The 15130-nt window shown below is 40.9% G+C and overlaps 1 protein-coding gene across 3 annotated transcripts in view; it reads left to right on the top strand.

Moving 5' to 3' along the window:
- The window catches only part of dip2bb (DIP2 acetate--CoA ligase B (putative)b), a 45229-nt gene that overhangs the window by 15400 nt on the left and 14699 nt on the right, over nucleotides 1–15130 (top strand). For all 3 annotated transcript variants that reach the window (XM_087840716.1, XM_087840715.1, XM_087840714.1), the window contains exons 2-15: nucleotides 2172–2243; nucleotides 3483–3626; nucleotides 7847–7972; nucleotides 8052–8378; nucleotides 8784–8930; nucleotides 9560–9679; nucleotides 11414–11611; nucleotides 11838–11929; nucleotides 12256–12366; nucleotides 12461–12584; nucleotides 14129–14238; nucleotides 14388–14490; nucleotides 14653–14717; nucleotides 14992–15085. In XM_087840716.1, the coding sequence (XP_087696842.1) occupies nucleotides 2172–2243; nucleotides 3483–3626; nucleotides 7847–7972; nucleotides 8052–8378; nucleotides 8784–8930; nucleotides 9560–9679; nucleotides 11414–11611; nucleotides 11838–11929; nucleotides 12256–12366; nucleotides 12461–12584; nucleotides 14129–14238; nucleotides 14388–14490; nucleotides 14653–14717; nucleotides 14992–15085 (1833 nt within the window). The remainder of the gene's footprint in view (nucleotides 1–2171; nucleotides 2244–3482; nucleotides 3627–7846; nucleotides 7973–8051; nucleotides 8379–8783; nucleotides 8931–9559; nucleotides 9680–11413; nucleotides 11612–11837; nucleotides 11930–12255; nucleotides 12367–12460; nucleotides 12585–14128; nucleotides 14239–14387; nucleotides 14491–14652; nucleotides 14718–14991; nucleotides 15086–15130) is intronic.

Below are 15130 nucleotides of genomic sequence, written 5' to 3'. Positions count from 1 at the left end.
TGCTTAAGAGTTGTGTTAAAGGTTCTGTTTGAGACCAAGCAGATTAGTCAGTTTTTAAATATAAGAGGAGGATCTTTGTATCATCTGTAATGTCAATTACGCAAAATGTGATTCTTATTGTTTTCATGCATTCATAACAACAAATCCAAAAATTCCAACAATCATAAAGCAGGAAACAGAGGCCCAGTTTGAATATCCACCACAGTTAAAAACACCTTTAGCCTAACATGTGAGGGCACACATTCTCACCCTTTACAAAATAAGAATAACTAAAGTTTAAGCAAACGACAGTTTCAAAGGTATTGGTGTATTTTTTTTTCTGGACTGTTTAGTCATAACTGATGGTCTTCATCTAAAGATGAAGTTTGCATATAATTGCGGATACAAATCGTCAGCTATTTCTCTGAGCGGTTTTCTAAGTAGATTTAAAGTTACTCAGAGCGAACTTGGATGATGTCTTGACTGCATGTGTTGTAAATCATATGCGTTTCATGTTGATTTAATAATAACATGTTCACAGTGCAAACTTCTTTGCACATCTCCTGTAAAGAATTCATACAAATTTGTGACCTTGAACCTCTTTCTGTTTTGGTTTGCGCTGGAAGGTCTTCTGTTTTGGGGATTCGTGTAACCATCATGATTTTGTCCCAATTTTATGCTGCTTTGCTTTTAACACACCGACTTCAAAAAGTGACACTTCACTTGCTGCTTTATATTCCACCCTTTGTCTTTGTAACAAGATGCTCACTTCACGTTAGTGCTTTTAACTTTGTGGTTTATTGGAACCACATCAGAAAATCCTCATCTCCTCTCTGTTGTCCTCTGTGCTGTAACTGGGCAGAGAATAAAAATCAGTGCCAGAAAGATTTGTATTTTTCTTTGCATCTCAGAATCCTAAATTGTAATCACAGATTAAAACTGAGGCCCGCAGGGCATTATGCTACTGAGTGGCTGATTCACAAACATCAGGGTCCTCCATCAGACCGGGCAATACTTGTAGTTGATATAAAGCTATCTCCCCTTCGTACAGACATTTTCAGGCACTGTAAAAGGATAACAGGTTGTTTCAGAGACATGTGGAGATGAAGTTTAAAAAGCAGCCAGGGCAGCTACTGGTGAACATACTGAATGAATCATTGCTGATCAACACAATTACTGTAAGAGTGTGTACGGGCTCTCCAGATGGATTTTTAGTAACTCAAAACCTGACAGCTTTGCCCACAGAAGAGTTTGGCAGAGTTTCTGTATCGCTTCGGGGCCAGCCGAGAGCTCAGTCAGGCTGTGTTGGGTCTGGTGGGGTGGAGGAAGCTGCAGATGGGCTGTTGGCAGGAGGGATGGAAGATGGTGTCGAAGGGACACTGCTTACCTATCACTTGAATACGATCAAGTCAAACCCGTAGCTCAGGATTCCTCCTCTTCTGTCCTTTGCAGCATCATTCTCATCTTCATAAGCTTTTTCTGACTTCATCGCTTTATCTTCTCTGCATTTCCGTTTTTCCCTTTCTTGTCCTCAGTTTTCACACTTCTCTCTTTTCTCTCGGTGTCTCTGAATCATCCCATTTCTTGCCCACGCTTCCGTACGTTTCCAGATTTAGTCCTGTTTTGTTTTTCTCTTCTTTGAGGCTGGAATTGAGCCACATGTTTGACGCCTGCAGTCATCTCCAGAGATTACTGCAACACTGTGTGGGTCCAGCTGTGTTTTCATCATCTTCTTTATCATTTTTTTCCCCTGCTGCTTCCTGCTTTTTCTATCACAGTGGGTTGGAACAGGTGTTGGCTGACTCCATTCACAGATAGAAAGCTGATCATGCTGAAGCTGTTTATTCTACCATCGATCTGCGATAACTCTTGAGTAACTGTTGCTTGGTCCTTATGACAGTCTTTCTACGATCCGCTTTGCTGAAGCAGGGTTAATGAGAGGAAAAAAGTGATATTAATAATGCTGATATTGTTTTAATGGCAAAAAGAAATGTGAAAACACTACCATCATAACATTTTTTATTAAAGTTCAGGGTTCAAATGAGCACCTTTGACAGTGTGACTAAATGGTGTATATTTGAATTCCATCAAATAAAACAATGAGATGTTTTGTTATTTTTATGGTGGCATATCTTATGCTCATTTTTTCAGAAGCAATACAGAGTTTTATTTTATTTTATTTTTTTCTACAGGTGACATCACACAGAAGGGCTATGAGAAGAAAAGGGCAAAACTCCTGGCTCCCTACATAATCCACACTCCACGTAAGTGTTCATAATCCCTTTTTTGATCGGGCTAAGCATAGATGTGCATCCCTCGTGTCTTTGCTGTTTTCCTGTCTTGCTTAGGCATACTCAAAACAATATTTTTCTTTGTCTTTTTGCTGTGGCAAAGAATCTGTTCTTGACTTAAATTAAAAAAACTATATCTAAAAATAGAATGATTTCACACCCATAGTTTTTTTTAGTAGCTTTTTATTTATTATGTTACAAAAATGAAATTAAAAACAGACTTGGAACAACAGATCTACAAAGCAGACAAAAACGAGCCGATTCTCTCAGTTGGAATATGACAATCCATGTCCTTAAAACAACGTCCAAAAAGCCCACCTAAAAAGGAAGGAAGGACCCCCCTTTTAACAGGAAAAACTTCCGACAGAACCAGACTCACAGAGGAGCGGCCATCTGTAATAATAGCAATAGCAGAGACCAATTGACATGACAAGTATACATGGTGTGTTTAATGCACAGCCACACTGTGCACATACGACAGCAACATGGTTTCATGGTAAAAAGGCTAAAGTGGCATTTGAGGTTTTCCTAAAACAGAGAAAACTATCCAGTCTTTGTTGTGATGCTCATTAATATCATTACTATCATCACTGAGGTTCTGAAGAATATTAAATGGTCTGATTCCTATATAGTGCTTTCCCACTCCAGATGAACATTCAATGTGCTTTATACACCGTTTCATTTATGCACTGCTTCTGTTCACACTGATGAACAACACATATTTGGGAGCAACTCAGATTCCAGAATCTTGTCCAAGAATACTTTGAATACTTTGTCCAAGACTACAAACCACCAACCTTCTGATTAGTAGATGATGACCTGCTCTACCTCCTCCTCTAGCCACCCCGTTGCTAAGAATTCACGTACTTTGGTAGCCTGGTGAGCAGCCACAACAGAGCCCATAAAAACATCACAGCCAGAGTTAACAAAGCTAGAGGTGCTTATAGGTGACTGAGAAATATATAGGATCAAAAGCAAGCTCCAGCTCTACAATAGCAATGTTAAGACAGTGCTACTACATGGCTCTGACTCTAGCGGGTAGTGCAGAAGGACATAAACCAAATCATCACCTTCCACAGCACAGTTAAACAGATCGTGTTTAACAGAAACAGTTAAAAGTTCAGCAGATACTCAAGGCCTGCCTATTAAATCAAAGTGTTTGCAGAAATGAGTATGTAAAGCAGTTTTTGATTGTTTGTGTTTATTTTACAGCACCACCTCCTCAAAACGTACAGCCTCCTGCTCCTAGTTCCTCGAGCCATGCACCTCCATCCTCCAGCTCATCCCGGTATCGTGAGCGACGCGCTCGCAGAACGCATCGCAGTGGAGGAACCCGGGATGACCGCTACAGATCAGGTGAGCGAGAAGTCCAGCGCCAAAATGTTCTTTATCCCATTTGGTTGTCCCACCACGGTCCCACCAGCGGTACAGCGCACTACAGCACAGTTTTCAGAGCTGAAACGATCCGACAACAGTCTGTTTTTAAGCTCAGATCCTGGGCTGTTTCAAAGGGACAAATTAAAGAGCTGTGGGGAACGTGTGTGTGAGAGCGAGGCAGACAGCAGTGCTTTGCCGCAGCTGGGAAACCCCCTTAGTGAGGACCCCCTTCTCAGGCAGAAGAGTGATGTCAGTGGCTGGCTATGTATGAGAAGGTTGTGAGGAGAGCAGGGAAATACAGATTTCTTTTTTTTCTTTTTTTTTTACAAAAAAATCCTATATAAGTGGTAAAGATCTGAGAAAGTTGATTCTGTTCAGCCGCTGTGTTTTCAGTGGGAGAAACGTTTCGTCACTCATCCGTGTGACATGTTCTGCAGCTTCCTCAGCAACATGGTTTCTTCCTCAGATTTCCTCAGCCTCATAAACGCCATATTTACTTAATGATCAAAACCAACACCACTGACTAACAGTGGGGCTGTGCGGCCAGTTTCATGATCATTACTGTGTAAGTTGCCAAGACTGATGATCAATAGTCACGAGTACCATTCACAGAGAGTAGGGAATGTCTGCGATCTCAGCATTGTTACATGTTGAAAGATGTACCCTTAGGCCCCCTCCTCGATTCAGAGATGGTTGTTTCCTTTTCACGTGAAGATGAGACAAGAGAAGCACAAAGCACGTGTGCAGGACACAACTAGTGTTTGTTGACTGAGAGTCGGACTCTAAAAGCATCTCCCTGTGGGCTGACCCACACCCTGCTGGTTCTTTTCTTAAAAAGCCTCTCAGCCTGTGCAGCATGCTAAATGCCAGGCTGACTAATCTAAAGTCTGTCTGTCAGACTGGAGTTTGGTGGAGAGTTGTCTAAAAATGTTTCAGCTTTACAGAAAATCTTACTGGCAGGGGCAACATACATTATTTTTGTTTAATCTGGTTGGAGGATTCAGAAAGATTAGAGCTTAAAAAAATTCAGTAGAGGCTAAATTGAAATTGTGATAACAGGTCTGTGTTAGGAAATAAATCTTTGTTTTGATGTTTCGCTGATGGCATTGCATGATAGATAAGAATTTAAATATTGAAAGTCCCCAAAAGCTATATTTGTGTCCTGGCTTCAAAATAGGTTGTTGTTATGTTGGTCAGGCTATGATTGTTATACTTACCGTGAGTCAAACTTGGCAATAAAGCTCCCTTGTGTATTCAGTTACTGCTCTTTTATAAGACAATCAGTAGTTTACAGTGTAGTGGGCAGTGAATTTAGATTTGAGACACATGCATTTATCTGTGTTATTGTCTATGTCACAGTCACTTCTGTGGTTCAAAACCCTTAATTTGGATTCCATATTTAGTGGAATGAAAATTGCTCCCAGAATTGTTGTGCTTTGTTCCACAATGTTTTTGTAGTCTCGAAAGTCTCCGACATATGAAATGAATTCTGGTATAAAGAATTGCAAATACTGCAAAAGTGGTTAAAATTGAGAGATGAGAAAATGTAAAATAAAACCAAGCTGAATGGCAGATGGTATTCCTCAACTAATTTTATATTGCAGGATGAGAACAAAAAGGAGTGTCACAGTGGACAAGAAGTTCCTTTACATGTTGGAAAATACAGAATATGCAAATATATTGATGCACTGAGGAAATACAACACAACACACATTGATGTTTTCACAATTATGTTTATTCAACTAAAATCTAAGAGGACCCATTCTTTCAGAAATGTTTTTAGAGGCAGCCTGTGTGGCTAGGTTTCTTTGGTTTTATACACCTGTGGCAATGAGACTGAAAACACCTGAATTCCAAGATTAAGGCATTGTTTGGCCCAATACTGTGTCCACATAGTGCATATTTAACTCTGAGGTTTGGAGAAAATCAACAAAAACCATTTCAGCACAGAATGTATAAAACAATATTTCTGTTCCTGATCTTGCAAATTTTAGGCTACACGACTAAGTCTGAAGCTGTGGTGATTCCATTCAATTCAATTTTATTTATATAGCACCAAATCACAACAGCAGTTGCCTCAAGCACTTTATACTGTAAAGTAGCAACCCTACAATAATGGAGAGAAAACCCCAACAATAATGACCCCCTATGAGCAGGCATTTGGTGACAGTGGGAAGGAAAAACTCCCTTTTAACAGGAAAAAACCTGCTGGAGGTTTCTTCCTGTTAAAAGGGAATCTGCCACAACCGGTTGTAGGTGAGGGGAAGAAGAGTTGTGGTAGTAAGTTTATGGGGTGTATGCTGAAGCTGAATGTTAGTCTTGCCATGTACAATGGCAGTGCTAATAACTGATGTTAGCACGTTAATTAGCTTGCGCACGTTTTGCTAATGTGCAGTAAAACAGAAGCTAAAGCTGAGCCCATCAGTTTTAAGGTACTTTGTTGTAATTTTGCACTAATGAAAAAAATCATCAAAAGTGTTACATTTCACCCTGAGGCACATGGATATCTCATGATAAAGGCTGGCAGCATGTATTTGAGAGTACATGAGACATTTTACATAAAAAATAAAATAAAAATGCACATGTGTTTCTGATGGTGGCATGAGGAAAAAAAGAAGATCACTAAAGTCAGGAGGTGTACCCCTCTGGGGAACAAATGTTTACTATAGTAGGCTTATAATGGCAGTTCATCCAAAAACTGATGAGGAGTTTCTATCAGAACCAAAGTTGTGATCCTACTCGACAGAAAAAATGAACTTGATGGCCTTGAGTCATGTTGTTAGAAAATGGCAGGTCAGAGATTTCTAATTAGAAGTGTTATAGCCTAAAATAATGTAAGAATAGTCGAAACTGCAGCAGTGAGGAACACAAAAAATAAGGTGGTTATAATTTTAACAGACTGCAGAACAATTGAATTGCCTCTGGCTTCCTCCAGTTATTACACCTCTTACACAGCCTGTCACTACGGAGTTCACTTGAATACACCGCTGACTGCTTTCTGGAGCTGCTCTCGCTATGATTACACTTTATGTTTTATGTACACCATTTTAGATTCAGATTAAGAAGATAAATAAATAAATAAAACGGGCATGCATCAAAGACATAACTAAGTAAAGGTCCTCAGCTGCCCACATGTCAGTGTTGATTGGAACTGGAGTAAAACTCACCGCAAGCTGCCACGCACCCCACTGTGCCCATCACCGTGGAAACCGCCCTCATCCTCCCGGACATGTGCAAGGAGTCGTCTCTCCTGACGCTCCGGTGCGAGGATGCGCAACAGCACATTATGAGAGAGAATGATTTAGCTGAGAACAATCTGTTAAGCAGAATGGCAGTTATGTAATTATGGTCCCCGCTGCTGCTGTGAAATGAGCTGTGCTCTGTGATTTATTTAAATCTGTTGATGTTTCAACAAAAATGATGCCCTCCAGTCGATAGATGTGAAAATTCACTAAGTCGCTTTTTGTGGCGCGTGTTCTGTTTTGTGGTCTGAGCGTGCGTCTGTCTACGCGGTGCCTTTTAATGCGCCTGTGGGTGTCATCAAGTGAAAGTATCTCGGCATTCATTACTGTGTGCATTTGCGCGTGTAGGCATGTGAGTGGGCTAATACACGGCTTGGCTCTCTCCTCTCTGTGTGCTGTTTCATTGGGAAAACGCTGTCTTCCTGTAAGGATTTCTTCAGGCTTCTCACCTGTCACCGTTCTTCAAGTTTTAAACATGACTTATAGACATAACACTACACTCCTGCTCTCAAAAAAATGCTGTCACCAGCTAAAGCAAAGTAATGTTTTTCATCATTATTTTGCAAGCTTGCTAGATTCTTCTCTTCTTCTTTTTTTTCTTTATCGTGGGACTCCTAAAGTTAGTTACTGTGCCTTGAAATCTCATTTAGGGGGCTCGGCTCCTCGGTTGAGATCCCCTATGGAAATCATTCAAACATATGAAAATGTTATTCACACAGCGGTGACTTTTTGAAGTAGTTCAATAAACTTTCATATAACGGAAAAGAAAAGGTCTCACTAATGGAAGAAAAAGACCATAAATGGAGGTAGTAAACAAAATGTACATTCTTGAGTCATGTTGAAAGAATGTTAACAGCTTTTTTTCTTTGTGGCCTTCTTTGTTTTGTTGCTCTGAATGAGATCCAAAGCCATTGGAACTAATCTCTACCTAAACTAAATGTGTTTGTGTCAATACAGATATCCATACTGAGGCAGTACAAGCTGCCTTGGCTAAACATAAGGAGGAGAAGATGGCGCTCCCCATGCCTACCAAACGGAGGTCCACATACGTGCAGTCACCCATTGAAACACGCACACCACCAGGTAGGACGCGCGAAGGCATTAAAGTTGGACTTTTTAGTTAAGAATTATGGACATTTACATTTTGTTTTGTGGCACTAAGACTCCTCGTCTGGGTCCGAAGATGAGACAGCCGTGCGCAGGCAGTCGTCAGTGGTTGCTCCCCAGCCTCAGGTCAACCCCAACCTGCAGAGCCCGGAGTCTTGGGTCAACCACATCGTCCAGGGCTCTTCCACCTCCTCCTCGGCTTCCTCCACCCTCTCACAGGAGGCCAAACCACAGCCTCAGAGCCAACCTCAGCCTCAGTACAAACCGCAGTACCAGCCTCTTTATAAGCCTCACCACCAACCACAGTACCAACCTCAGCACCAGCCCCACGAGCAGCCTCGCACTGCCGCAGTGACGGACATGCTGGCTCACAGTCGCATTGGTGAGACGTGCACCTGTGTGGAGAATATTCTGTGCAGACGTTGTGTATGTTAAAGCAAAGGACAGTAGACTTATTAATTATTTAACTGGAGGAAAAGCAGCAGGTAAAAAGTTTGGATCATCTGATTGGTCAATTTATGTAATGCTGTACAACTAGCTTTAATATAGCCTAATCCTGTAACGCAGAGTACATAAACCTACCAGCTATAGTTAGCTTGTGAGTAGTGTTTCACATACAAATAAACTGGGGGCTTTTCACTGCCATGTGTGAAGGTAATAATAGTCTTTTGTGTTTTGCTAATGCATGAGTGTTTTATTTTTATTTTTTAAATTTAAAATTAAAATTATAGCTACAGTACATTCGTCCCATTAAAACACGTGGAAATCTCACTGCTTTCCCTTACAGCCCACTCAGAGAATAGTGCACCTCCTCCAGATGTGACAGCTGTGGCCCCTCCGGCCAGAGGCCCACGCGTGGACCTGCCCTCCAACGCTGTCGTCCGAGGGATGAGCCGGGGACAGAGCCGCTCGAGCATGATGGAGACAGCGGATGGTAATGGAGAACAGTTAATTTTTAACATTTTGTGTCTCTTTGCAAGAATCTGATTTCTCTTTCTTCAAGTAAGTGTTGACTTCCAGCTGTGACCTTTTTATTAATCAAGTTGTTTTTCTTCCCGATTTTTCTTTCTTTTTTTTTTCCCACTCTGTCAAATTATTTTTGACCGGCTGATAGGAAGAGGTAATATACAGAGTAAGGAAACTCCTTAATCTACAATGTCCATGGCGTTCTGTGTTTCTGACTCTCCCTGCTGTGTGTACTTAGTGATTTTACCAGGAAATGAAACAAAAGCAACGTCTACACGCACAAAAAGAATCCTCATGTGTGATCCCAAACCAAAAAAACCTTTATCCCGGCTCTCACTCCGTTCTCCTTGTGTTGACGCCACCCACCGCGCTGCTGCTTTTCAGTCCGGACATATGTTACAGTTGATTCAAAATGGTGTATCTGTGGTTAATTCAATTTTTTACTAAAAAGTTACGGCATGAAAAACAGCAGACTATGTGATGGTAAGATGCTTAAACAATGTTCTAATGTTCTGTCACTGTGTGTCAGAGCCGTGGGATGTGTGACTGTGTATTTATCCCTGCTGCTGCCCCTCTCCACCTTCACCCTGCCTGTAGGAGTTCCTGTAAGCAGCAGGGTCTCCACTAAGATTCAGCAGCTGCTGAACACCCTGAAGAGGCCTAAGAGGCCCCCGCTCAGTGACTTCTTCACCGATGACGCCGAGGAGATTGTAGAAGGTATGCTGCTGCACTGAATTAGCTGTAGCGGTAGACTGTTTGACTTGCACAAATTACACATAGAAAAACTGGAATTTGTGCCCCTCCTTAGTCCAATGTTTTATAATAAGTTAAAATAGTCAGATGTAGTGCTCCAAAAAGACATTTCTGATTATTTATGAACACTTACCTGTTTTACAAATGTATATAGAATAGAATAGAATAATCCTCTAATTGTCCCACAAGGGGAAATTTGGTTGTAACAGCAGCCAAAAAGACAAATATACAAACAAACAGTACACAGGACACGGAACAGAAACATACACAATTTTTCTTACATATTTACATTAAGGACAATAGTTACTATAAACAGAGAGTACTGTACAGTTATTAAATTAAATAAAAATAATTACAGGTAAGAGGCAAACCAGGTTGTAGTGCGAATTGGTTAATTAACTAACTTATTGCAGTTACAGCATTGATGTAAACATCTATGTTTGTTGGGAGCAGTTCAGATTGTACAGTCTGACAGCTGCAGGGAGGAAGGACCTGCGGAAACGCTCCTTCATGCATCGAGGATGCAGCAGTCTGTCACTGAAGGAGCTCTGCAGTTCAGCAACATCTACATGCATGGGGTGGGAGACTCTGTCCATCAGAGATGTTATTTTGGCCAGAGTCCTTCTGTCTCCCACCACCTGTACTGGGTCCAGGGTGCATCCCAGAACAGAGCTGGCCTTCCTGATGAGTTTATCCAACCTCTTCCTCTCAGCTGCTGATAAACTGCTGCTCCAACATACTACACTGTAAAAAATGACAGATGAAACCACAGAGTCATAGAAGGTCTTTAAAAGCACTCCCTGGACTCCAAATGACCTCAGCCACCTCAGCAGGTAGAGTCTGCTCTGACCCTTCCTGTAAAGAGCATCAGTGTTGTGGCTCCAGTCCAGTTTATTATTCAGGTGAACACCCAGGTACCTATAAGAGTCCACTATCTCAATGTCCACTCCCTGTGGGTACTAATGCTAACTGAGTCAACAGCTGCTGGTAAGGAGAAACCTAGTTTGTATTATTTTATTAAACCACATATGCAATGACTAAACCAGTCATTTCATATGTGGTAAGAACTGATTGTTTTATAAATGTCCCCAATTTTTTTTTTTTGCAGGTTGAGAATTTGCTTGTAAAGGTGTGTGGCCAGGTTAGAATTTACTGATGTTCTCTGAACGTCTCACGTGCAGTGTTATTGAAAACTTCAAACTTAGTGGCTCCATGGTACAGTGGTGCATGCACTCACCTAGCAAGCGACAATCCCTGGTTTCTCTCCCTGGAGGAGACAAAAATCCCTTTGGGCTTGCGTCAGGAAGGCCATCTGGTGTAAAAACTGCCACATAAAATATATGGCTCTATCTGCTATAGTGACCCCTTGTGAATAAGGAAAGTAGCTCACAGTCAACACTGCACTCTGTCAGATTCCCTGCAAACCAGATGAACAGACACATGCAGAGACATACAGAGATTCCTGGATTTTTATATATATATATATATATATATATATATATATATATATATATATATATATATATATATATATATATAGTAAATAAAAAAAGCAGGTAACATGAGAGCTCAGGAAACAAAGGGGGAAACCGTGTAGGAGGAAACTGATACCCTGCATGGACCGGTTTTACCTCTGTGATATCTCATCTCATTAGTCTCTAATATACTCAAAAGTGTCCTGTTGTCTCTCTTTCACAGTGCCCCAACCGGACCCCAACACACCCAAGCCAGAGGGCCGTCAGATCATCCCAGTGAAAGGGGAGCCTTTGGGAGTGGTCAGTAACTGGCCCCCAGCCCTGCAGGCAGCGCTGGCTCGCTGGGGAGCCACTCAGGGGAAGAGCCCTGCCCTTACTGCTCTCGACATCACGGGCAAACCACTCTATACACTGACTTATGGTGAGACACAAGATTCAAAGAGAGAAGTGTAGCGTCATCAAGTCAGTAAAATGATATGTCATTTAATGTCATAAACACTTATTGTGACGACTGAAAGATAACATTATATATGTTTATTATTTTAAAACCTAGTAATAGTAAAAAAAAAATGTGCAAACTCTTTGACATTATATTTTTCTAAAGGTGCTAACCCCCCCCAAAAAAAAATCTACCATCTGTCTGTTAGGGAAGCTGTGGAGTCGCAGTGTGAAGCTGGCGTACACCCTCCTAAACAAACTGGGCACTAAAAACGAGCAAATCCTCAAACCAGGAGACCGAGTAAGAGCTCACATTCAGAAAAATCCCACTTATTTACAGCACACTTATTTATTTTTAACTTGTGTATTTGCAATGAACATTGACTGTATCCCGATTTATTGCTGCTGCCTCTGTGGGAGGCAAGATTTTTTGTTGTTGTTGTTGTTGAAAATAACAGCACATAGAGTGTGTGAAAATAGTTTTTCACACACTGCTTCTATGCTGCTTTTATGTCTATTATGTCCTGTTACGTAAAACGACTGATATGGAAGAGGGTTTACTTAATTAAAATGACCACAGGCCCCAGAAAGTGCTGGTTTTAACGTCCAACTAAACTGTCTTGGTAGGTGGCGCTGGTGTACCCCAACAGTGACCCCGGGATGTTCTGGGTGGCATTTTATGGATGCCTCCTTGCTGAAGTTATACCTGTACCTATTGAGGTACCGCTGTCTCGCAAGGTATAAAAACCGTCACAGGAAACTTTAATTTTATGTTTTGATTATGTTCAAAAATCTGAGTGCTTTCTTGTTGTCCTGTTTGTGACGTGTTTAGGATGCAGGTATCAGCCAGGTGGGTTTTCTGCTCGGTAGCTGTGGCGTTGGTCTGGCTCTGACTAGTGAGATCTGCCTGAAAGGCCTACCCAAGACCCCCACGGGCGAAATACTACAATTTAAAGGTCAGCAAGCAAGTTCTGTCCTGAATGTCCTGAATACCTGTTTTGTTTAAAAAAAAAAAAAAAAGCAACCTTTGTCTAATTCAACACTAATGTCAAAAACATTGGGATGCTTTGTTTTGCAAATTTCATAAACTCCTATTATATATTCACAGTAGAACCTGGAAAACAGACCAAATGTTTTAAATGAGAAAAAGTAACATTTCATAGCAGCACGTATCAAAAAAGTTAGAACAGGGCTGTGCGTACCGCTGTGTGGCATCCAGTCCATAAACATCTGGAAACTGAGGAACCAGCTGCTGGACCTTTTGGAAGGAAATGTTGTCTGCTCAACAGTCCTGGGTCTTCTTTGTCCTATTTTTTGTTTCATGATGAGCCAAATGTTCTCATTTGGTGAACGGTGTGAACTGCAGGCAGGCAGGCCAGTTCAGTACCTCGACTTTTCTACTATGAAGCTGTTGTAATAGATGCAGTATGCTGTTTAGCATTGTCTTCAGGCCTTCCATGAAGGAGGTGTTTGTCTTAATGGGAGCATATACCTTTCTGCATTGTTGGCACCTTTAAACTTGTGAAAGATACCGTTTCCAAAAAGGCACCAATGCAGCTCTATTCCCTCAGAGATGCAGGCTTTTGAACTGAGCATGGAAAACAAGCCAGATAGTCCCTCTTCACTTTAGTCCACAGGATGCAGCATCCATGTTTTCCAAAGACAATACAACATTTTGATTCATGTGACCACAGAATAGGTTTACACTTTGCCTTAGTCCATTTTAAAAGCACTTTGGTCCAGGGAAGACGGCACTTTTTTCTTGATCATGTTCACTTTCGGCTGCTTCTTTGCATGATAAAGCTTCAAACTGCATTTGTCGATCGCACAGCGAACTGTGTTCACAGACTGTGATTTCTGGAAGTGTCCCTGAGTCCATGCAGTGATTTCCATGACAGAGTCACGCCTTAATGCAGTGCAACCTGAAAGCCTAGAGATCACAGGCATCCAATATAGATTTTTGGCCTTGTCCCTTCTCCAGATTCTCTTCATCTTTTGATGATATTATGTAGATGAGGGGAGATGACCTATTCAAAGTCTTCAAAGTTTACATAGTTTACACCATTATTGTGAAATTGCTTCACAATTTGTAGTCTCAGTTTTTTCCAGATTCACACTCGTGTTACTGACCCAGTTAGTTCAGTTCAGCATAACTTTCTTTTCCATCATTTTGTTTCTTCCATCTCAACTTTTTCAGACATGTTACAAAATCCATCCAAATATAAAATGATCTAATATTTGTATGCCTGAGTTTAAACATTTGACATGTTTTCTGTGTTATGTGTGAGTTTATATGATATGCAAATCATTGCATTTTGTTTTTCTTTACACATTACTCAGCATCCCATTTTTTGGGGAGAATTGGGGTTGTAATTCAGATCAATTTTGGTGGCTTTTAGGATACTTGTGAGGTTTTTTGTTGTTGTTGTTTTTTGTTTTTAAAGAAATTAAATATTTCTCAAAATTGTTGTGTGATGCATATCTTCCCTGTCTCTGTTAGGCTGGCCTCGAATGAAGTGGGTGATAACAGATTCAAAGTACCTGACGAAACCATCCAAAGACTGGCAGCCGCACATTCCCACTGCTAACACTGACCCTGCATATATAGAGGTAACACAGCTGTGCTTATTATTATTATTTTTTACTTTTGTTGCTTCATTCTTAGAACCTATTCCATCCTGTCAAAGTACCAAAAATACTTTAAAGCATCATTTTAGTCTGGTGTGTTGTGGCTCATCTGTTGCTTCATCTCTTTGTAGTATAAAGCAAATAAGGAGGGCACAGTGGTGGGCGTGGCTGTGTCTAAAGTGGCCATGTTAACCCACTGCCAATCACTGACTCAGGCCTGCAACTACTGTGAGGGTGAGTAGAAGGATAGTGTTTGCATCATCCATTACACAAAGCTTTATTTCGGTTCAGCTCCATGTTATTTATATAACAGCAAATCCCAACTTGAGTCATGTCTCAGTGTAGATTGTTTAGACATAGCCAACCTCACTTGTGTGTTTGTGTCTCTGTTTTAAGGGGAAACTTTGGTGAATGTCTTGGACTTCAAAAAGGACATGGGCTTATGGCATGGAGTTCTCACAGTGAGTGTCATTAGCTGTAGATTTCTAGGTTAGGTTAGGTTGCATATACAGTTAGGTGCATGTACAATGTCTTAATTTGTGTGCACATTATATCTGAACTATAAATTCTCCAGTAAATGTAAAATGTTAAATTACTAATGAAAGAGATTTCTTGAGCAAAATCATCACAAAATGGGTTTCTCACTGTTTGTGTTGTTTGTCAAGTTGGAAGGAAAAAAATCCCTTCCAGTTTTTTTTATTTGCAACCTCCAGTAATCAGGTTGTTTGATTGCAGGCTGTAATGAACAGGATACACACGATCAGCGTTCCCTATGCAGTGATGAAAGCCTGTCCTCTCTCCTGGGTGCAGAGGGTCCACATCCATAAAGGTAAATTATCTTTTACTCTGAGACGAAGTGTATTAAAAAATGATT

Source organism: Neolamprologus brichardi, chromosome 5, assembly GCF_056152115.1.
Source record: "Neolamprologus brichardi isolate AB-2024 chromosome 5, ASM5615211v1, whole genome shotgun sequence".
NCBI classification, from domain to species: Eukaryota; Metazoa; Chordata; class Actinopteri; order Cichliformes; family Cichlidae; genus Neolamprologus; species Neolamprologus brichardi.
This window is presented reverse-complemented; position numbering and strand designations above follow the sequence as displayed.